Source organism: Arvicola amphibius, chromosome 8, assembly GCF_903992535.2.
Source record: "Arvicola amphibius chromosome 8, mArvAmp1.2, whole genome shotgun sequence".
In the NCBI taxonomy this organism is placed as follows: Eukaryota; Metazoa; Chordata; class Mammalia; order Rodentia; family Cricetidae; genus Arvicola; species Arvicola amphibius.
This window is the reverse complement of record NC_052054.1, coordinates 103,806,260-103,829,361: the sequence shown is the minus strand read 5'-3', so window position 1 is coordinate 103,829,361 and position 23,102 is coordinate 103,806,260. Positions and strand designations below refer to the sequence as shown.

Sequence of the window (23,102 nt, the reverse complement as noted above, 5' to 3'; positions counted from 1 at the left end):
CAGCCAGCTTAGCTGAACTGAACTCAAAGTTCAGTGAGAGATGCTTTCTTAGAAACAAGGTGGGGGGGGGGTGATAGAGGAAGACATAGGGCGTGAACCTCTGCCCTCCACCTGGCCGCGCATGGGTGTGAACGTGGTTCTGGGAGAGAAGGCTGTGCTCAAAGGGAACCTACCAGTGAAGTGACTCTGAGTCTGTAGTCTGTGAGAGGGAATTGAACGTGGTGTGTCAGGGACAGGCCGCCTGGTGTCTTCCTGAGCCATAGCCCCCCAGGCCGTTCTTTCTCTTTCAGACCCCAAAATGAACATCAAGACCATCTACCTGGCCATCCGCGTTGTCAAGAACACTCTTTCGGACACTCGGTCCAAGGTAATAACCCTGTCGGAGTAGTGAGGGCCGAGGGGCGGACACCTCAGATGGAAGAGTCTGGAGTAGAGACGAGGCAAAGATGAGACAGGGAGAGCTGTGGGTCTGTCATTGAGATGCTCCTTCTCTGCGACCAGGGATTTCCCAAGCCTGGACTCTGCTTTGCAGGGAGGAAAGGTCCCAAGGCACACAGGGTTGTCTAGAAGTCTCTACTGCTTGTGAGAAAAGTATGTGCGGAACATGTTTCCCAGCATACTCTCAGCTGGCTAATGCTGTGTTCCACGGCTAGCTCGGAGTGCTGCTCTCACTGGGAAAGCAGTACTAGGGAGGGAAGGCTCACAAAAGCACTAAGGAACACGGGGCGGGGCATGTTGGGACTAGATTGAAACAGAGCTATCTTTGAACTCTGGATGTCACTCAGACACAAGAAAAACTACTTGTTGGGCTGGAGAGATGGCTCAGAGGTTAAGAGCATTGCCTGCTCTTCCAAAGGTCCTGAGTTCAATTCCCAGCAACCACATGGTGGCTGACAAGCATCTGTAATGGGGTCTGGTGCCCTCTTCTGGCCTGCGGGCATACACACAGACAGAATATTGTATACATAATAAATAAATAAATATTTTAAAAAAAGAAAAAAGAAAAACTACTTATTTTGTGCCTTGCCCAGAGCAAAAAATAGATTTCCCAACCAAGGCTGCTAAGACTAAGGAGCCATTGTAAATATGGGATGAAGATGTCTATGAAGGGCCCAGCTGAGGCAGGCATTCCCGTGAGTGAACCACAGAAGGATGTTCCTCCATGAGGAAAGGGGTGATGGCTAGAATGGCTAGTAGCCAGCCATCCCCTGAAATCCCTCCCAGTCACGTGCACCCACAGTTCCCAGGCACCTTCTACCAAAAGAATATTCGATGCGGAACTCCGTGCTGAAGCCTGGCCTACCCCAGCTGTCCCCACCCTGTCCCCCCCAGGTCCGGATGGCAATTCTACGAATCATTGGCCAGCTGGTCCTGTCAGGCTTCCAGGAAAAGATCAAAGGCTGGGGACTGAAATACGTGTCTGTACAGCTCACCTTATCTACCTACAAGCTGGTAAGTGGCCCCAGCCCTCAGCCCCTCAGGACAGCAGCAAATGCTGAGCAAAGAACACCTCGCTGAGGACCTGTTTGGTCCCATGTAGGCTCATAGTTATCCCGCAGGTATGGACCAGGGTTGTGCTGTCTCCCAGGAGTGAGGTCCAGGCACAGACCTCAACATCTTAGGACTCAGTGTCTGGACTGGGGAGCAAAGCAGACTACCCCTGAGACCACGCCCCACCTGCAGAAATGTCTTGGTTCTGTCTTCTAGACAAACCGCCGGGAATGCTTTTATCAGAGGGACTTGGAAGAGAAGATGGTCCACAAAGTCACCATGGATACTGTGAAGATCATAACTTCGTCTATCAGTGGCATGACCAATGTGAGTTCACGCCCCACCCAGTGGGCTACCATAGCCATGATGATAGCTCCTGGCCACATTTTGAAGGCTGATAGAAGAACGTAGCTATCTATACTCTATCTCTGAACCCCCAGTGGCTAGAGCAGTGGCTGGCGCACAGTAGGTCTCAATGCATAGCACTTGCCTTTTTGCCTGAAGTATGCCCATTGTTTTAAAATGCCTCTGGGAGACATTCTCCAGTTCAGTGAGTTCGGCTAGGAAGACTCGATATGACCTCCCAGGTTACAGGAGAAATAAGCGTACCAGATTTTAACTGCAATAGATGAGACGCAGCAACACGGCAGGTGGAAAATATCATGACAACATCAAGAAAGAAATGAATGATTGTCCATAAAGTAAAGCCATAGGTGGGATGCTTCCTATCTGGTGACGGCTGGAGATGTGAGCTAGAGACTGCAAGCTGGAAGGTATAAGCTGGAGGGTGCAAGCTACAGGCTGCAAGCTGGAGGCTGCAACCTGGAGGGAGGGTGCAAGCTGGAGGCTGCAACCTGGAGGGAGGGTGCAAGCTGGAGGCTGCAACCTGGAGGGAGTGTGCAAGCTGGAGGATGCAACCTGGAGGATGCAAGCTAGAGGATGCAAGCTGGGGGGTGTGGGCTGGGGGGTGTAAGCTGGGGGATACAAGCTGGAGGGAGGGTATAAGCTGGGGATGCAAGCTGTGGTTGCAAGCTGGGGGTGCAAGCGGGGGGTACAAGCTGGGGGTGCAAGCTGGGGGTGCAAGCTAGGAGTGCAAGCTGGGGGTACAAGCTGGGGGTACAAACTAGAGTTGTACGCAGCAGAGAAAGTTGTCACTTGTGGCAAAACCTCTTTTTCTGAACTGTTCTCTTTAGGCCTTTCGACTGTTGCATTCAGGGGCAATCTTCTTGATGGACTGTGGACTTTCACAGCTATGTGACATGCGCACAATCACGATAGACTAGTACTTGGCTTAATAAGTGGGTACACTTGCCTAGCCACGTTGACAAATAAACCTGAATATATCACAACTGGCAAGCACCGCTGGATTACCTGACTAGTTAGCAATTCAGAGAATCTGGGACCTAGAGGAAGGCTCTGGCCAAAGTATGTACTGGATATAGAATGGATATGAGGCCACCAGAACTGGGCGGATGCCATCTGGATGCCTCTGAAAAAGTCCAAGGTTCGGCAGGAAAGTCAGTTGAGGGCTGAGCTTGTGAGTGTTTGGGATAGAGGCCAGGTAAGGTTCAAACCTACCACAGACACCAGGAGAGAGTCTGCAGGGTTTTAGCCTGGGTGCAGCCTTGTCAATACTGGGGAGCCATAGGCTATCTCTAACCCTGGGCTCCCTTCTTTACATCCCTGCCCCAGGAGTTCTGGGTGAGACTGCTGTGCTACATCATGGAGACCGATTACACAGAGGCCTTGACCCCCATCTGTATCAGTCTCACAAACCTGGCAGAGAACCAGATTCATGGCAAAGACACGGAGGCTGGAATGGCTGGAAAGAGCAAACATGGTGGGTGGCATCCCTGGGTCAACTAGTCAAAACGGGCAGGTGGATTGACTCCTTGCGACCCTCCTCACAGCTGGTGGGTGGCATCCCTGGGTCAACTAGTCAAAACGGGCAGGTGGATTGACTCCTTGCGACCCTCCTTACAGTGTCTCTATCAACCAAAGCCCCCTTCTCCGGGAAACATCCAGAATCTTCCCTGCCAAGTCTGGGGAGGGGTTCAAACCTTGTAGACTCCCTCCTGATAGCTCATCCATCATATTCCCAGATACCCAGCTCTCACTCTGGGCAGGGGCAAGGAGGGAGTTCCTGAACCTAGCTCTAGCTGTGGCCTTTATGGGACTTTGCCCTACTCAGCTCCTCTGAGTCACCTAGAGCGACTGTAGCATCCCAACCAATTCTTCTGTCAGCTGACCCTACTGTGGTCCACTCAGGGCAGGCACTGTCAACACAAGCTCTCAAGTGACCATGCCCATCTACATCATGTCTCTGCTCTCCCCCTTCCCTACTACTTTTTGGTCCAAAAGGGGTGCTCTCCTGGCCCTGGGGTTTCACAGGCTCAGGCATGACTGGGGGTAGGGGGACTCAGGAGGATCTTTCCTATCAAGGATGACAAAGGGCACGACCTGTTGTCTGAGTTCAAGGTGAGACACTTAAGTGACCCACCCACATCACTGTGGTCCTTCAACCTTCACTCTCCTGGGGTCTCCACACCTGTAGCAGCCCAGCCCTGGCCCCTCCCTTTCCCACCCATCTGCGTGCTGTTGCTTTGTTTTTCAGGGTTTACTGGTTCCTAAGGCTAACAGACTGGACAGGAGGGAGTCAGGGTAGGGAATCAAGTTACTGCTAGTTGGAGAAAGGCCAAGGTGTACAGCAGGAGCTATGACATTGCCCTGGCATGTCCATTCAAAAATAAGCATTCACAACCTGAAAAGATATCATCTAGACCCGATCTATCAGCCAAAAGTTCCCTCCTTTCTGGAAGGAGCCAATGGTGTCCTTCAGGAGAAAAGCCCCTGGGCAGAGCCAGTCTTCATCTGGGGTGAGGGTAATGGCAAGAATGCCGGGAAATCACCTTTAAAGGTGTCTCCCTTGGGGGATAGAGGACATGCCTTGACATTGGCCAGGCATCCTCACCGGGGGTTCCTCTTGCTTCCTCAGTGGACCTGCCTGCACCCCAGAAGCTCCTGGCCCGTCTCCTGGTGAGTGGCTGACATGCTCTGGCCCAGTACATCCATGCGCAGTGACGCCTCTTCCTTGAGTTTATTCTCAGTGCTCCAGAGGGAGGGGGAACCAGGATGCACTGAGGAAGCTGGATATTAGGCAGAACAGCATCCCAAGGTCTGTGCTGTCCTTCTTGAGAGGGTACTCCAGGATGCTCAGATGCCTGGGAACCTGGTCGGGATCTGCTCTCAGATTCCTATGCCAAGAACACCACCCATAGCCTGTCTGCCCCCAGATAGGCTCAGTCCTGTGGGCACTAATCAGTGCTCTTCTCAGGGTCAGGGAGGAACACGGGTCAGGGAGGAACCCGGGTCAGCGAGGAACCTGGGTCTGGCCTCTCATCCCTTCCTCCCTGCAGTGTCCCCTGCAGGGACTTTCCTGTGCTGGAAATCCATGGGCTCCGTTTGAAAACCATATACCTTGCTCAGTTTCCTCTTTACAAGAAAGACATTGAACTCCAGACCCCTGCTCCACTGACTTATTGTGGGGCCCTCCAGGTGCTGATGTCATCGCCTTACAAAGGAGAAGGTCGTGGCATTGCCATGCTCAACCTCCTGAGGACCCTAAGCCAGAGCATTGCCCCCTCCATGGCTGATATGTGGGAGCAGGAGATCCCGCTGCTGGTCCAGTACCTGGAAGGTGAGGTGCCCACTCTGTGTGCATGTTGGGGCTCCCACCAGACATGTGACTTGAATGACAGGAACCTAGGGGCTGGTGGACCTGAACGGACTTCCTTCGGTGTTTAGGGGATGCCTGTCTTGGGTAGATGGGAAGGGAAACCCTGAATGTGATGAGCTCATGCATGGAGGGCCTCAGATATGGGGGCCAGGAGGCTTACCCAGGGGAAGCAGGGGAAGAGGGCAGCCTGTGAGGCCATGCATACTTTCCTGCAGAACACACTGAGTTCACCTGGAACCAGAAGGCCTGGGAGGATAAGCTAATTCAGGTAAAGGGGCAAGCTGTCTGCTGAGGCCAGGGGAAGGGAGAAGTGAAGGAATACGTGGGAGGACATTTGATGGGGTTGACCTGTGGACCAGTCTAGGGTTGTGTAAAGAACATGTGTCCACCTGTCAGAGCTGACTTAGCAAGATGGCTAAGGATAAGGAAGGGAGAACCGAGCGAGCCAAGTGCCTGGAAAGGCAGCAGGGAAGTCCTGCCCCGCCAGTGACCTCGAAAGCCACGGCTGTGCTCCAGACACATGGAATGTTAGTGCTAGGCTGGAGATCCATGGCCGAATGTTTCAGAGGTTTAGAGACGGTGGCCCAGAAGGAACAAGCTCACGTCCAAGGTCACATAGCATTCCCAGAAGCCAGCTGAGAGCAAGGCTGGGGTCGCTTGCCTCTACCCACCGAAGTCTTCCACTTCCCAGTTTCTGAGAAACTCCCTCAAGAAGACCCGTGGTACCAGCTGGAGCCTACGTCTCAGCAAAGAGTTGAACAACCAGCTCGAGACCTTCGACAGCCCCTCTTTGGAAAAGGTTTGTCCTCACAGGGGCCTCTGAGCTCAGGCAGGGAGGAAGGGAGGCAGCCTAACTAACAGAAGGAAAGGAAATGATCACAATCTAGTCTAGTGATTTGTTTTTTTCTTACTCTTTAAAAGTTTCTTGTTTGTCTTCCACATTCTGGTCCACGGTCGCATGTGGTTTTTTTGTTTTGTTTTGTTTTGTTTTGTTTTGTTTTGTTTGTTTGTTATTTTGTTTTGGATTTTTTTTTAGATTTTTTTGTGCGTGTGAAATTTTTTCCTTGTTCTTTCTTTGTAAAACTATAAAAACAGTTGAAAGAAATCAATGAGGATCTTGGCAATTAGAAAGCATCCCATGCTCATGGATAGAGTTAAGATTGTGACCCTCAGTGTGTCTCCAGGTTCAGTATCATCTCCACCCTGAAGCCGCCATCCCCTCATACTGACACATCAAAACAAGGCTATCCCATCTCTTGCTGTTTTTATGTCAGGAAGTAGCTGGGTTTGTGGGTGGGGACGTATTTGATTGAACGTGTATAGGAAGGAGTCGGCCTCCACTATTAAAACGTATAATAGGCTTGCCCTTACATAATCTGACTTCCCAGAACAAACTGAATATTTATCTTAAAGGCTGTAGAAAATGCATAAAAATGCCTGTCTTAAAAAGTCAGGACTATGGGCCAAGTGCTCACCAATAGCACCTTCGAGAGTCCGGGAGTAGAAAAGGCCTGAGGTCTTTCCTCTCTCCCACCTCTCCAGGGTTTTCTGTACAGGGCCTTGGGCTTCACCTTAGGCATGGGCCTGGAGGCTGACAGGGTGGAGGTGCTGTTGCTGGAGCTGCTGTACAAGACAGACTATAGCAACGACTTCGACCGGGAGGTGAGGATACCCTCAGCTCCTCTTACCTACCATCTTCTGTGATCCGGGGTGCATGTGGGTTTATGTGTCCGCCCTCACCCTGGCTGGGCTTCCCTGCAGGGTGTCATCCTGTGCTTTGGCCTGTGTGCCCGGGGCCAGGTGAAGACGGTGTTGAATGTGCTTCACGACTTTGAAGAGAGGATCCAGGAGTCAGAGCAGTCCTGGCAAATTGGTGCCTGGAGGGTAAGGCTCCTCGCTGTAAGGCTGGGTGGCGGGCCTTGAAGGCAGTGCTCTGGGGAAAGAAACTGAGATCTTGCAGGGAGCCTCTGGGGTAGGCTGCTTGAGTCTTTCATGGCTGGGGCCACACCTGTGGGAGGTGGAGCACTCGTGACGTCACGCAGCTTCCCCGAGATATCGGCAGAGCATCCCCAATGGTCAGTTCTGGTGTGAGGTCCAACCTGTTGCTTGACTCCCAGACCTTCTGCTCACTGCAGTCAGAGAAACAAGGTTGAGCCTGGCAACTACCAGCTAGGGAGTTAAAAGGCCCATCCCCTTGCCGTCCCTTCTTTATGGCAAAATGAAGGAGCTCTTAGCACAGAATTTAACAAACTCATCATCACAATGGTGATTTTTTACTGCTCTGGATAGTGTTTATCTAATGGTTAGCCAGCTCCCCATGGTGAGATGGCTCCAACTCAGCTGCCTAAGTATGGTGTGTGCAGCGAGCCTCTGCTTAGGAGGTCCATACCAGCCTCCTCTCACAGTTAATGGGTGTCCTAGCATGTGTCCCAGGATCGAAGCTTCCCAGGGTGGGTAGATCCTGATCAGTCTGGTTCAATCCTTCTTGCCCAGTGCCTGGTAAGTAACTTGTGCCCAATAAAACCACTAATGTGTAAGTGTTTGAGAAAATGAACGAGGGCTTTAGCACCCAAAATAACAGTCTGTTGAAGTCCCGATACGGACTTGACAGCTTCTTCAATCACAGACTGTCCCCCACACAGCCAGTGTAACACCTGCACCCTCCTTGTGGCGAACTGAGTACTCCCTGCTCCCCGTGGGTCCTTCTCTTTTTATTTTCCCCATTTTTCACGTGTGTGTGGTATGAATATGTCCATATGCATACTTGCATGTGTAGAGGCATATGTGCGCAGGTACACATGTGTGTGCATGCATGTGGAGACCTTAGCTCCATCTTCAACGACTCTTTTGCTTCTTTACTGAAACTGGATCTCTCAGTCAAACCCAGAGCTTGCTGATATGACTAAACCGTGCCAGCCAGCTTGTTCTGGGGATGCCCTGATCCTGCCTTCTGAGGCTAGAATTACAGCTGGGCTGTCACACCTGCCCAGCATTTATGTACGTTCTGGGAGTCTAAACCCTGGTCCTCACACTTGTGTGACAAGCCCTTTAGCCACTGAGCCATCACCCCAGTTCCCTTTATCCTCTTTTACCCTCACGCAGAAGGACCACCCCTGGAGGCGAGAGACTGTGAAGAGTGCCCTTATGGTGATGTACAGCTGTGTGTCCTCTTACTGCCACCCCCAAATGCTCCTCACCCACGTGGACAGCCCCATCACTGCCAAGATCATCCACCACTACTCTAGCAGCTGCCAGGTAACCCGCATAGCTGTGCATGGGACGCGACACTCAGGAGATCTCTAGGGGCCCGACTTGATCATCCTCTGGAGAATGAATACGTTGCTCACTCTTGAGCTTGGGGTCACACTCGGGACAAGGGAACAGACCTCTTCTGAGGGCTGCAGGTGACCTTGGCTCCCCAGAAGTACCAAGTGAGCCCCAATTCTTCCCATACTCTCCTACTCTGTCACACCTGCCTCATATAGGAGGATAGGGGCTGTCTTCAGAGTCACAAAAGTATGGGGCACTTTGTTGGAATGGCAAAGCTGATGGAAGTAGAAGAATTTCTTGTTCAACGCTGTGGTAAAATACACCCAGTGGGGCGGGGGGAGGTGGCTTAGTCACTAAAAGTGTTCGCTGTGCAAGTATAAGGGCCTAAATTCAGATCCCCATTCCCACGAAAAAGCTAATCACGGCAGGAAAGATCTGCAGTCTCAGTGCTGACGGTGTGGGGATAGGAGGCTCCATCCGGTCTGGCCAAATTGTAAGCTCCAGGCTTAGTCAGAGACCCTGCCTCAAAAAATAAAATAAAGAGTAACTGAGGAAGATACTCAACAATGATCTCCAGCTTACACACACATACACACACACACACACACACACACACACACACGCACGCACGCACCTGCACACACACCACGTATGACATGCATGAGAACCATGAAAAGACACACAGAATATAAAAATGACCACCGTGGCCATTTTCCAAACCCAGTTCACTGTGGCTGAGAAACAGACAGGGGAGGGGGCTGTCACTCAGAGCATCCCTGATGTGGAGCTTTCCTCAGAGAAGGGGAAGGATTCAGGGGAGAAGAGCATGGCTCAGGGCTCTTGTTAAGTCTTTTGCAAACAGGTTCTCGCTCACGTTCTTCCTCTGGCCATAGGACATCAGCCTCAAAATGGCCTTCATGAAGAGTGTTGTGCAGGTCACCAAGGCCATCAAAAGCATCCAGGACCCGGAGGACTTCCAGTTTACCCACAAGTCTGCTCTTACAAGCCTGATTGTTGTAAGTGGGGCAGGGATTCCCCAGTGGGACAGAGCTCCCCAGTCGCCCTGGTCGAGGTTCTTTGGGGGATATCTGGGATGTACCTCCGGGGGCTGTAAAGCTGTAAAGCCTTCCTGCCTGACTCTCATCTACCGCACTGTAGGCTCTGAGGATGACTTTGGTATCTCACAGAGGGATTCACAGTCACTAAAGAGTGGGAAAACTAGGGCAGGGCTTGTGCCCAGCGGTGCCCAGAAGAAGCCAGCTTAGGGATCAGCAGCAGACAGAGGCCTAGTCAGGATGGTGGAAGTGAGGGGGTGAAGGGCACAGCCTCAGTACATTTTCACAGGAAGAGACAGAGGCCATTGAGAACCAGGACTTAGAGTATCTTTTGCACCTTGGTGAAGTGTAGAAAGGGTCAACTATCTACAGGATGATAGAACTCATGTATCAGCCGATCCCTGGTCCCCAAATGTCTCTACTCTCTCATAGCTGACAAAAAATGGGGGTCTCAAAGACCACCTGTACTGCACTGGAAGCAGTCCTTGGGGAAAGAGAAGTGCAGGAGGAACAGGGAAATGGCTGTTCATTGGCTCCCAGTCACTTTACAAAAGCCTAGCGCAATAAAAAAGCATCAAGTCTTGTATAGGACAAGGGAACTTGGGCTTGGGAAAGTGAATCGTGTGGCCAAGGGCATACATCAAGTCACTGGTGGCCCTGGGGGAGAAGCCTAGGCTCACTGTGTATCCTCCTCCCTCCCCTGCGCTTTGCTGCCAAATGAGCATTAAGTGGGCATGTGGGGTCTAGAGCTCTTTACAAAGGCCCAGGTCCTTCTTATCCTGGCACCGGATCATGTCATTGCCCTCTGTGCCCTTACTCAGCTTCTGGGTGACCAACAGTTCAAAACCCTTCTTGTTCTGGACAGGCAATCATCAAAGCAGAACCGCCTGACCACTTGGCTTCTCCAGTGAGGTCAATGGCCATGGATGCTGTCTCACAACTGAGGTGAGCTGGGGCAGGGCCTGCCGGAGCTCCTACTGCCTCCCAATGATAGGACAAACTCTGTGACCGCCCCTTCAGTGCTACTCCAAGCCTCCTACCTCCTCCTTCTACCTCAGTGGCAGTGGTGTTGGTCAGTAACTCCCTGAGACAATGGACTAGCCCAGTAGGTAGGGTCCATCTAGACTCAGGAGTTGTTTAAGTTGGGTGCTACTTCTGGGATTTGGAGGTGATTGGCAGGTATGTGGGCTGTAGTAGCAGAGCCGCTGAGGGCAACAGATTTTGAAGATGTTCCATTCCCCTTGGGGGAGCAGAGATTGTTACACTCTAGGAAGGACTTGGAGAAAAGACAAATGCATGCAGAGAGGATTAAGGGTAAGAACCGATAGAAGAAAGTGCTTGTTGGAGACTGAGCACCCTCTCTAATTCTAAAGAAGGGTCTTCCGGGAAAACCTAATTCGGCTTCTGCACAAATAGGGGCTTGTCAGAAAGGCTGATGCAGACTGCCATTTGACTTTTGACTCGAGCATAAGCAGGATGATTAGATTTGTGTGGGAGTTTGACCCCCACAGAGTGAGTGGTGGAGAGGCAGGAGTTTCTTAAGGCAGGAAGTCTCAGCTCTGGGGCACAGTGGAAGCCCCCGGGGCGCTATTAATAGAACTGATGCACTGATCTTGCCTCAGCAGAAAGTGTAAGGAGGCCCTAGAGCCTGGACGTGGTCCTTGAGAGTTCTTAAAAGGATGTTGAGGCGATTCTAATGACTAACCAGGATTGTGAACTGGAACTTGAGGCAGGTCTAGAAAGAGAACAAGGCAGCAATGGGCTGGCTGCTACCCTGCGTGTCCTCAGGCTGGAATGCTCCCACAGGCTTTGTTTCCGTAGGCTCCCTCCATGTGGAGTCTTAGAGTTTACACTGATGAGCAACTCCAAGCTTTTGCTGCTGCTCCAATCATGATACCGAAAACCCCAGGCCAGAACCAGGCTCTGGGTGTGATCTGGAAAGAAGGAGGTTCCTAGGCTCAGAGCAGGCAACAGGAAGTGAAAGAGTGAGCCTTGTGCCCACAAATCCTGCTTCTATCACAGATAAAGTACTGAATGCTGGTGGTCAGGCAGAACAGGGCTCCTGGTCAGGGAAGCATGCCTGAGCCCCGACCCAAGGTGCTGGGTCTTTCCTCTCATTCTGAGACATGCCTGCCTCTCCCAGTGGGGTGGTGGGCAGAATGGGTTTAGCTCCTAGTGGCCACTTCCACTGCTAACACGTCTTTCCTTAGCACCCTGAAGCCTTTCTACTCTTCAGAGGAGAGCATGGAGCTGATGGATATCAGCATACACGCTATTATTTCTCTCCAACCCCCAGGGGAAGACAATGAGTCTGTTAAGGTAGGTTCCTCAGGGAGGCCTCCTTGTTTCCTGGGTCAGAATCCGGAACTTTACATTGGCATAGGTAGGCTCCACTTTCCCAAACCACCAACAACACAGCAGTTTGGAGCAGCTCTGTTAGTAAGTATGAGCTAATGTTAGCTGCTGTAAGAGGTAAACCCTGAAACCTCAATGGTTTAACTAGATCATCTACACCGAGCCCAGTGGTCAATGGGGTGTGTATACATGAAGATGCATTGTGAATTTGTCAGGAACCCCAGTCTGATAGAGACCTCAGTATCTCCAGTAAATGATTTCAAAGTTCTCTGGATATGAGGGATGAGAACATATGCAGAAGATTCATGTACCTCTTTGCCTTCCTCCCATGATCAACAACTCATTCCTATGGCATCTCATCTTATCCCCTAAAGACACCTGCGGAGCACTGATAAGTGGCTATCAGAGTCTTTCATGGCTGCATGATTCTCTCCCTCCCTCCCTCCCTCCCTCCCTCCCTCCCTCCCTCCCTCCCTCCCTCCCCCCTCCCTCCTTCCCCCTCTCCCTCCCTCTCTCTCTCTCTCTCTCTCTCTCTCTCTCTCTCTCTCTCTCTCTCTCTCTCTCTCTCTCTCTCTCTCTCCTTTCTCTCTCAGACCCTGTATGCAAATGCCCTGAGTTCCCTGAAGCGGCTGATGGAAGGCCTCCTGAAAAGGCAGCTGGACCCCAGGGGACTGCAAGAGACCGTGCACGTGAGTTACTTGGCAGAGGGAAGAAGAGCCAGAGGTGGCCACCACCCTTGCTGGAGAATGACCCGAGAGCCAGACACTGGGGAATGGCTTGGGGTTTCAGAACTTTAAGTCTATGACTGTCTGCTTCCATTGCTTCGGGCTTGTGACAAGACATCATGACAGAAGGGCAGGGTGGAAATCTGTCCACCATATGGCTCAAAAGTGGCAGAAAGGGAGGATAGGATCCTAGTACAACCTGCAAGTGAATATCCCCATTGACCTCACTTTCCACTAAGCTCCATTTCCCAAAGACGTCATCACTTTCCAGCCAAACCACAGGCTGGTGGCCAGGCTTTCAACACACAGTCTTGGGGTAGGGGGAATTTCATATATAAGCCTTAACAGCAATGTTCACAGCACTGGGGAAAACAAACAAACAAACAAAAAAACCAAAAACCTGACATTAGAATGTCCTGTCAACAACACCTGAGCTGAGGGTTGGTCTGTGTTTAGAGCATCTGTTTGGAGCTAGACCCAGCACAACTTTCAAGTGCTATTCTTGAGAGGATACTGGAGACCTCCCACTCTGGCCACAGCCTCAACTCCCTTCATGGTAGAGTGTGAGAAGAAAGTGTCTAGAATCATGGAAGTCAAATTCTGAATGGGAGGGACCATGGCATGAAAGCTGGCTGGGGTGGAGCCTGCTGTCCCCAGGATGTTAACACCGCTCCTATGTTCTGGGATCTCTACTCAGCTCCTGGAGAAGTGGATCTTGTCAGAGAAAGAATGGGAACGGGAGAAAGCCATGACCCTCCATCTCCATCTCATGCAGATCTACGTTCAAAGTATTGGTGTCTGTGTGAGTCCTGGTACACCTGTCCCACTGCCTCTCACTCTAGGATTCTCCCACTGCTGCCACTCTAGGATGCTTTCACTGATGGCCACTCTAAGATGCATCCACAGAAAAGTTCCTCATTTTATTCAGAGCAGGAAACACCTCTCAGATAAACCCTGTCCCAGGAGTCCCTTTGGAAGAGACCTGAGCTTTGGAGTGGGTGAATGGGGAGAGGATGGATTACATAGCACAGCATGGATCCAGGTTTTGTGGTACCCAAGGCTCATGCAGTTGTAGTTAGGTGTTTTTGGTTTTTGTTTTGTTTTTGTTTTTGTTGTTTTTATTCTTTTTACCCTTTGAGGGTCCACCACCCAGCTCCCAAATAGATACACAAATACTTATTCTTGCTTATGAATGCCTGGCCTTAGCTTGGCTTGTTTTTAGCCAGTTTTTCTTAAATTATCCCATTTATCTTTGGCCTCTGGGCTTTAACCTTTCTTTATTTTTGTATATCTTTTCTTTCTTTCTTATTCTATGTCTGGCTGGATGGCGGTGTGGTTGTGTGGCTGTGAGGCTAAGAGTCTGGGTGGCTTGTGGCTGTGTGGCTGCATGACTGGGTGGCTGCATGACTGGGTGGCTGCATTACTAGGTGGCTGACCCCTAGCATCCTCCCCTTCTCCTTTATTTGCTCACCCCTTCTCATCTATTTATTCTCTCTGCCAAGCAGCCCCACCTATACCTCTCCTGCCTAGCTATTGGCCATTCTGCTCTTTATCTGACCAATCAGGTGTTTTAGCTGGGCAAAGTAACACAGCTTCACAGAGTTAAACAACATAAAAGAATGCAACACATCTTTGTATCATTTAACAAATGTTCCACAGCATAAATGAAGGTAACACATCTTCAACTAATATTCCACAACACGCAATAGTGTATACAACCCTGAACACCACACAGGAAAGATGCCTTCTACCTAGGATGATAAAATGAATCACTACAGTCATAAAGCAAGCTGAACAAGTATCACAAACATGGGAAGTCTAAACAAGGTGGTATTTTATTGATTAATGGGCACCCACAGCATGAGATCTTTCTTCTGTCTGTGCTGGCTCTGAGCTCTGGCCGTCTTATTCTCAGAGATGGCTGTGGACAGGATAGGAGTGTGCTGGGTGGTGTGTGGTAAGCCACAGAAAGTATGTGGTAGGTCACAGAAACACATAAATGGAGGTGGGGAGGGAGGCTTGGCTGAATAAAAGAGCCTAGACCCGCGTTACAGGGTGTTCAGTGTCTTGTACACACATTGTGCCAGCTAGATTCTACCATCAGGGTTTGATAACATTCTCTGAAAGAGGAGGTGGCATAGTTAACTTTACAGACAGGGAACACAAGGGACTGCAGAAGCCCCTGTCCAGGTCACTCATTTAGTGAATGGGTTTCATATTGGAACCTGGAGTTCCGTTGTGGGAATCTGGCAGGCGTCTGGAAGTCCAGCGTGGTGTATAACCGAGCTGACTGGGGATGAGTCCTGAACCACGATTTCTCTGATATTAGCTGATTGGCCTCCAAGAGCCCAGCTGTGGGACTGAGGCCTCACTCACTCTAGTTTCCCTCAATGGTGTTCCTAAGTTCCCCTGACTGTGCATTTGAGGGTGGAGCTCTGAGACCCGATGTCTCTTGTCTCCCAGATCCCCCTGAAGCTGGGGCAGTTTGGCATACTTGTTGGGCTCATTGCTCCATGCACCTGCGATGTCCATAGGCGAACGCGCCTGGCCTCAACTGATGTCCTGTCCAGCCTGCTCGATCTTCACGGTAGGGAGGGAACAGGGCATGAGGGATGCAGTGGGGTGAAGGCCAGTTTTAGGGGATTGGCCTGCTATAGAGGGAAGCGCATCCTGCATGCGGGCGGGCAGGCAAGAAGACAAGCATGTGGTCAGCATAACAGAGAGGAGAGAGCTCACTAAGAGGTCATAGAAGCTTCCAGAAGAGGCTCTTTGGATGAGGTTGAGTCACGGAGCTAGCAGATACTGAGGGAGGAGCAGTACTGGATAGAACTGAGCTGGAGGGACAGTGGAAACATAGGCTGTGGTAGAAGTGGCTTGTGCGGAAGCCCATCATGGAGAAGGATCAGTGAATGGAGGCCAGAAGGGAAGGGATATGCAGATGCTGGAGGGCAGCTCAGGCTGCTCACTCTCCTGCTGATCATGTCCAACTATATTCCCAACAGTAAGCCAGACATGCTCCTTGTGGGGAGCTACCAAGGAGCAGGAGCTGAAGAAATGCAAGGAGGACCTGCAGGACACAGACATGGACAAGATTTCCAGTGCCTCCTCCAGAATTGCCAAGGTGACACTGTGTTGTGCCCTGGGTGCCCCACTTTCCTCTGCTGGCTGTACAGCCAATATTGTTCCTCTGGGGGGTTCCTTCTCAGCAGCCTTTGGTACATCTGATACATCTGTATTGACATAACTTGTAGTGGCTGGGACATTAAGGGCTGACTCCTCCAAGTCCCTAGTGAGTATGGAGAGGACTGTGGGAAAGGTACAGATTGACTCTGTGCACTGGCGGTCTTAGTTGCTGTTTTATTACTGTGTCTTAGTGCATGTGCCATGGCTAAGGCAACTCTTATAATAGAAAGCATTTCATTGGGAGCTTGTTTACAGTTCCAGAAGCTTTGTTCATTATCATCATGGTGGGGAGCACGGCAGCAGGGAGCATGGTGGCAGGGGCCATGGCGGTAGGGGGCATGGTGGCAGGGGGCATGGTGCCACACTGGCAGGTAGAAGTGTTCAGAACCATGAAAGCAGGTGTTGTTAAACCTCAAAGGCATGGGACATAAAGTTATTTCTGCATGGGGTGGGGAGGCAAAAGCAGGTTTCCCAGTGCCAATGTGAGTTTTATAGCTGCACAGTGAGGCCAGAAAGTGCCTGCAAGACAGCGCTGTGAAGCCGGAAAGGACTTGTATGAGATACAGGCAAAGTGAGAGGCAGCGATGAGGAGAGAGAGAGAAGGTTGGGCAGACTCTGGAAGCCTTGGAAAACTCGTTAACCTTCTGGGACGAGGGAGTGGAGGGAGGAAGCCTGGAATTCTGTCCGGCTCTGGTCCTAGGTGGTCTGCCCAGAATTCAACTGCGATGAAGTGGTCTCTCTCATCCAGAAGCTCTGTGAGAACATCGGGGCCATGGACCTGCAGCACGACAGGGCCGCTGTCACCTGGATAGGCATCTTCCTCCAGATGCGGGTCAAGGAGCTGGAGGACAAGGTAGCCAAGCCCAGCAGGGGTTGCTTGGAATTGGTGCAGAGACTGACCAGTATACACAGATACGAGCTGGGGAAGTCTGACTGCTTCCACCCAATCAGAGTTCTCGAGTGAGAGAGCTGTTGAATTGCCTCTGGCCCCTGAGGAGATGAGGGACCACGGGTGTCAGGCTCTTGTCAGGGGGGACATGCAACTGCCCCAGCTGAAGACACAATGAAAATGTAGGAGGAAGAGACTGGGGGCTGCTGGAGAAGATTTGGGGGGTTTCAACTCACCCACCATGCTCCCCGAAAGTGGGGGTGTCCTACAGGGTCCCCGAACTAGTTTTCTTTTCTGTTGCTGAGATAAAGCACACTGACCAAACACAACTTAGGAAAGACATGGGTTGAACTCCTGTACTTCCTTTACTCTTGCATAGTTTGGGGCACAGCCTAGGAAAGCCACTGCCCATAGTGGGCTGGGTCTTCCCACCTCAATTAACAATTAAAACATCCCTCCTCCCCAACCACCACCACCACACACACAGATCTGCCCACAGGCCAACCTGATCTAGAGAATTCCTTATTAAGATTCTCTTCCCAAGTAATTCTAAGTTGGGTTGATAATTAAAAATAGCCAGCATCAGTCCCAAATCCCTCCCTCGCCCAGAAGATGCCCATCCCCTCCTCAGGTGGCCGAGATACTGGGTGCCATCCTGGTCCACCTTCCAGTAGTGGACCACCCAGAGGTGAGGCGGCACCTCATTGAAGGCATCCTCCTGCTGGCGCACTATCACCAGGAGACGGTCCTCACATCACTCTTGAGGCAGCCATTGCCCATGGAGAGGTGAGTGCCATGCATGGAAGGTGGACGTGGCCAGGAAGCGCCTTTCGCTGTGTCTCACGCGGGAAGCACCTGCCTCTGCCGAGTCACTGACTCAGACCCCAGGCTTATCCGATCATCAGGCCGAGATTGAATCTCATAGCTCCTTTCATGTCCTGGTTGTCCCTTCTGGGACAACATCCACAGAACCTAGGGCATTCTCTCATGACAGCCCTCCCCTGTGGCTCCTCAGGTTTGTACCTCTGAGTCTCTGTGACTTTTCGGCCCGTCTCTGTACCTTTCAGAGTGTGTCCCAGGAGGGCAAGGGACTTTTCTAAGTTTCCGAGGGATAGTAGTCCCCTCTTACTTATTTAGTTTTATTGTTTGTTTCCGGGTATGTGGGTACATATGTCACGTGTGTGCGGGTACCTAGAGAGGCCAGAAGACAGTGTCAGACTCCCTGGAGCTGAAGTTTCAGGTGATTGCGGGTACTGCGAACTGAAGTCAGGTCCTCTGCATTCCAGTACTAGCTCCTAAGTGCTTGAGCCAACCTGCCAGGGCCATCTTCCCTCTTTCCCACTTCATCTTTACTGAGACTGGCAATTCCAGGGTATATGCATGGTCGCCCCAAATCTAGGAACGGAGTATGTGAAGATACCAGAATTCACTTGGGTGGGGCCTAGAAAGAGGCCACAGCCATTCCCCAGAGCAGCAGGGCTCTGTTGTTTGGTGCTGATCAGGGAGACGGGGACGACTTAGAGAATCCTCTTAGGTGTGGCGTGTCCTATGGGAGGCCTGCAGGGTGCGTGGGGGTGGGGTGGCTGTTTGTATTTTGTGATTTTTCTAAAGATGGTACTTAGAGGATCAGAGCTGGGTAGGCAGGGCCACCGTACAGTGTACACCTATCAGCTGATACGCTGGCCTTAATGGCTTTCTTGGTGGCAATGCCACATTCTAGCTGTCATCCCCTCCAAATCTGTCTTGGTTAGCTGTCGCTGCTGAACCACAGTGACACAGATACTTTTGAGGAATGCAGCAGTTAGCACACAGCTTCCATGGACCAGAAGCTTGGAAGTGGTTTAGTTGATCCCCTCATTCAGGGTCATACCAGATGCCACTAAGGTGACACCTGACTGGGTTTCAGATCCCAAAGTCTTGCCAGGGGCATGGCGTGTTGGTAGAATTCAGACGAGTGCTGTAAGCCCTTGTTTCGGACACCTCCGTGGCTCTTGTAGTTGGTGCTAAGGGGCAGGGTGCACCCACCTCTTCATCAGCTTCCTATCACTACTATCAAGCTACGACACACCCTATCCAGGCTCTTGCACTGGCTCTGTGGGTCCGAATACAGTTTGTCACCTTGTCTGTTTATTGGCTAGACTTGTTTGCTTTCACTCTCTAGACTTTTCCAGATTCCTAGGTATCCGTGGGTCTCTGTACCCAGCATGCTGTGCCAGTCCACAGGCATTTCCCTTCCCAGCAGGGCAGCAGGCTTGGCCTTGTGGTCAAGGAGGCTATCTTCTTTCTAATTTAATATTATTTTCAATTTTTAAATTTGTTTGTTTTTTAAATTCGTACTATTAAAATATTTATTATGTATTCAATATTCTGTCTGTGTATCTGCCTGCAGGCCAGAAGAGGGCACCAGACCTCATTACAGATGGTTGTGAGCCACTATGTGGTTGCCGGGAATTGAGCTCAGGACCTTTGGGAGAGCAGGCAATGCTCTTAACCACTGAGCCGTCTCTCCAGCCCTAGTTTGTTTGTTTTTATTTGAGACGTGTAGCCCAGACTGGCCTCAAACCCCTTATGAAGCTGAAGCTGGTTTTGAATACCTGATCCTCCTGCCTCTACCTCCCAAGTGAGGGAGGGATTGCAGGCTTGTGTCACCATGCCTATCTCAAGAAGTCCTTATATCAAACGTAGTCTGGCAGGCCACTTGTCCTCTGGAGCCTTATTCTCCTCTTCTGTGGCATATGGAGAGAAAAAAATACCTTCCTGGAATCGGCCTGGTGGCCGTGTGTGAGGATTCGTTCCCCTCCACTACACCTCTGTCTCTTGTGACCATTCTCCTCCCCAAACTCCCGGAACATATTTTGGGAGGATTATCTGATTAAAAAAAAAAATTCCCTGCAAACTGCTTGATGCTTCTTTAGGCTCTTAGACATCATTCGCTGGTCCCAGGAAGTCAATGGGTGGGAGGCCTGGTAAAGCCAGGGGCCCTGTGAATTTCTCCCTGATACCCTAGAGAAAGGGAGGGACCAGGCCTGGTTATGCGACCTTTAATGGCTCTGGTGATCTCCTAGAATTCAACTGTTTGCACAGGGTCACCAAGGGGTGGCGTAAAGAGTGCTAATCTGCCAGAAGCTCACTATCCTTGTTCCTTCTTCGGCTAGCCACCTGACAGAGGTGTGGCTGGCTGTGGCAGAGAACGTGCCTTTCGCAAGGACCATGCTCCATGGCTTGCTGGGCCGGCTGCAGTCAAGGTTCACCGCCAGGATAAACGCCATCTCCAAAGCCGACATCTGGCGCCTGGCGGCTGTGGACCCTCTGATGGTGAGTGCAGAGGCAGGGGCCTGGCTCCCCAGGGAACCCAGGGTAGAGCAGACCAGCCCTTCTCCCTGCAGACACTGTGTACCATACGGCTCCTCATGGAGAAGATGGACCAGGACGACAAATTCCCAGACCTGTTCCCCGATCTGCTGTACACCTTCCTGTTGCAGCTTGGCAGCAGCCACGGACCAGAGGCTGCCTCACCCGTCCTGAAGACCTGGAGGCTGGTCCACACAGGGTCCCTGCCCCAGGAGATGACCCTGCAGAGGTGCTCGAGAGCAGATGGGCTGAAGGGAGGGACCCGGCGCAAAGCAGCAGGCTTGGGCTGAAGCTGCCCTCCAGCTTCTCCCTAGAAGCCAGTGGGCTCCACAAGGCCTTCCGGGAGTGGGTGGGAGTGATTTTACTCACAACCTTTCCCCATGTGTGTCCAGCGTGCTGTAGGCTTCCAAGTATGGAGACCTCGGTTTGGTGACCACTCCCCTCAGTCCTCTTCAGCAGCCTTATCCTGGCTCACCTCTCTCCAGGATCACCATCAAATCCATGCAGCTTTTGGTCAAGAGACTCAAGAGAGAGCCCCTGGAACAGGCCTTGGAGGAGCAGTCCGTGTGGTCCCTGTTGGAGACCGGAGGCACCTTCCTAGCGGGAGTGAGCCTGATGGCCAGGTGGGGCCAGGTCTCACAGGGGTTCAAGGGCTCCGCAGAGGCTTAGCCTTGGGCATGGCACAGCTAAATGTCTCATTCCTGGGATCACTTACATGCTGATGGATGTCCTGGATTCTGGAGTGGCAGTGGGACCAGGAAATGAGAGACTAGAGAGAGAAGCCTCCCTCCCCACAAAGGCCACAGGAGATCTCTGAGCATTCTGGTCTGACCATCACAACCCTGAGTATTTAACTGGTATCCTGCCCCCTACCATCAGCTGCCCAGAGATGTTTAAGAGATCTGTCTCAGTCCCCCTTCAAGCTGGCTTCAGGGTAGAGGGTAGGAGCGGGGCCGCTAGCCCTCCCTGTGCTGCCCTTCTTTTCTCCTCAGGCTGTGCATGCAGAACGCGGAGAGCTACATGCAGAGGCTGGCAGAGCTGATGCTCACGGGCATGGGCTCCGAGGTCCTGAGCTGCTGCGTCAGCAGCACAGCCATCTGTGTGGAAGTGAGGCACCCAGCCCTGGGGGGTAGGGAGGGTGGGGTGCGAGTGGGTAGTGGGTACTTGTCTCCAGGCTTCCTAGGATGGCACATTATTGGTGTGAAGAGACCAGGACCATGGCAACTTTTTGTTGTTTGTTGTTGTTGTTTTGTTTTTTCAAGACAGGGTTTCTCTGTAGCTTGTCCTGGAGCTAGCTCTTGTAGACCAGGCTGGCCTCAAACTCACAGAGATCAGCCTGCCTCTGCCTCCCGAGTGCCGGGATTAAAGGCGTGCGCCACCACTGCCTGGCCACGGCAAACTCTTATAAAGGAAAACATTCAACTAAGGCGGGGCTTACAGTTTCAGAGGTTCACTCCATTATCATTATGGCGTGTAGGCAGACGTGGTGCTGGAGGACTAGCTGGGAGTGTTACATCTTGCAGGCAGCAGGAAGTCAACTCCAGACTCTAGGCTGTATCCTGAGTATAGGAAACCTCAAAGCCCACCTCCACAGTGACACACTTCCTCCAATAAGGCCCTACCCACTGCAACAAAGCCACACCTCCTAACAGCGCCTCGCCCTATGAGGTTATGGGACCACTTACATTCAAACTACCACACACACACATTTCCAGGGCAGGCACCTGGTCTTTGGGAACCTGAGTTTAGGGGACAGATCATGCTCTGTATGGGTCTTCCCTCCTTCACTACACCTGGTCTCACTACTCACTGCCACTGTGGGCCAGCAGAGGCTGAGACACAACCTGTGTCCCTAGGGAACCAGGCAAAAGGAGCTCTTCAGCTTGGGCTGAGAGGTGTTTCCCCGGACAGCTCTACTGCCCACCTTGCCACAGGAAAACAGGGAGGGCATCAGGGATTGCTACTCTGTGGTGTGGTTAGAGCATTCGGGAGGGAGGCTTAGGGGAGCTGGCCAGGGAACCCTTGGGAGAAGTGCCATTGTATCATGTCCTGTTGCCGTAAGGATCAAAGCAGCCCTGGCAGCAGACAGCAAACCTTCTGTGAGAGGCCTCAGAATTAAGAAGTTTTCCTGACTTGGGGGTCATGGGAGACGCGGTTATTAGTGGGGAGAGAGCCACAGAAAGTATGCATGGTTGGGTTCCCAATGGACACTGACCTTTAAACTAAACACAATCTCCATGGGTCATCATCCCTTGAGATGTTTCCTAGTATTTAAATACACAAAAATGACCCCTAGCTTTGGACTGCGCCCCAGCCATCAAACTTTCTTTTTTTGGGCTCATATATTCCTTCCATGTTTGTGCCTCTGTAAACCATCCAAAATCATTATGGGCAGAGATTACAGATTGCAGTGGCTGGAAGCTGGGCTAAGGGTCAGGCACTGGGCAGGGTGGCGAGGGCAGACACAGAGGCTGAGCCAAAGGGCCTGGTGAGGAGTTTGGATTTTGCCCTGTAGGGTTTGTAACAGGAGGGTATGGTCGTTACTCGCCAACTCTGTTTGCCCTTCCTGGGAGCTCCTTAAGACGTTTAGTGGAACAAAAGAGCTGCGTGGGCTTGAGGGGCCTCAAGGCACTGGACATGGAAGTGAAAACCAGGTTCTGCCCCCAGAAGCCACCAACTTGATGTTTAGTTTCCTTTAGGTATCTTTAAAACACTCTCATTAGGCGAGGACACCTGTCTCCGCACACAAAGTGCTTACTGTGTAAGCCCGAGGACCTGAGTTCAGACCCCAGGACCCCCAGAGAAGCTGAGGGTAGAGCTATGACTGAAACCCCAGAGTTGGTGGGGTAAGGGGTGGAGGCAGGCACATCCAGGGGATTTACTGGCCAAAGATCCGGGTTCAGGGAGAGACCCTGCAGGCCAGGAGCGGTGGCACATGCCTTTAATGCCAGCACTCAGAAGTTAGAAGCAGGCGCATGCCTCTGTGTGTTAGAGGCCGACCTGATCTACAGGAGTGAAATCCTGTCTCTAAACAAAACAACAACAAA

General features: G+C 51.6%; 1 protein-coding gene across 1 annotated transcript in view; it reads left to right on the top strand.

Moving 5' to 3' along the window:
* Mroh2a (maestro heat like repeat family member 2A) overlaps positions 1-23,102 on the top strand; it is a 46,975-nt gene that overhangs the window by 19,334 nt on the left and 4,539 nt on the right. Inside the window, exons 13-36 of the mRNA XM_038339106.2 lie at positions 291-367; positions 1,333-1,452; positions 1,708-1,818; positions 3,184-3,331; positions 4,487-4,527; positions 5,047-5,188; positions 5,443-5,495; positions 5,919-6,026; positions 6,770-6,889; positions 6,989-7,111; positions 8,330-8,482; positions 9,391-9,513; positions 10,418-10,497; positions 11,763-11,871; positions 12,501-12,596; positions 13,330-13,434; positions 15,096-15,219; positions 15,635-15,753; positions 16,516-16,668; positions 17,336-17,490; positions 19,860-20,019; positions 20,091-20,284; positions 20,541-20,678; positions 21,048-21,162. Coding sequence (XP_038195034.1) covers positions 291-367; positions 1,333-1,452; positions 1,708-1,818; positions 3,184-3,331; positions 4,487-4,527; positions 5,047-5,188; positions 5,443-5,495; positions 5,919-6,026; positions 6,770-6,889; positions 6,989-7,111; positions 8,330-8,482; positions 9,391-9,513; positions 10,418-10,497; positions 11,763-11,871; positions 12,501-12,596; positions 13,330-13,434; positions 15,096-15,219; positions 15,635-15,753; positions 16,516-16,668; positions 17,336-17,490; positions 19,860-20,019; positions 20,091-20,284; positions 20,541-20,678; positions 21,048-21,162 — 2,867 coding nt within the window. The remainder of the gene's footprint in view (positions 1-290; positions 368-1,332; positions 1,453-1,707; positions 1,819-3,183; positions 3,332-4,486; positions 4,528-5,046; positions 5,189-5,442; positions 5,496-5,918; positions 6,027-6,769; positions 6,890-6,988; positions 7,112-8,329; positions 8,483-9,390; positions 9,514-10,417; positions 10,498-11,762; positions 11,872-12,500; positions 12,597-13,329; positions 13,435-15,095; positions 15,220-15,634; positions 15,754-16,515; positions 16,669-17,335; positions 17,491-19,859; positions 20,020-20,090; positions 20,285-20,540; positions 20,679-21,047; positions 21,163-23,102) is intronic.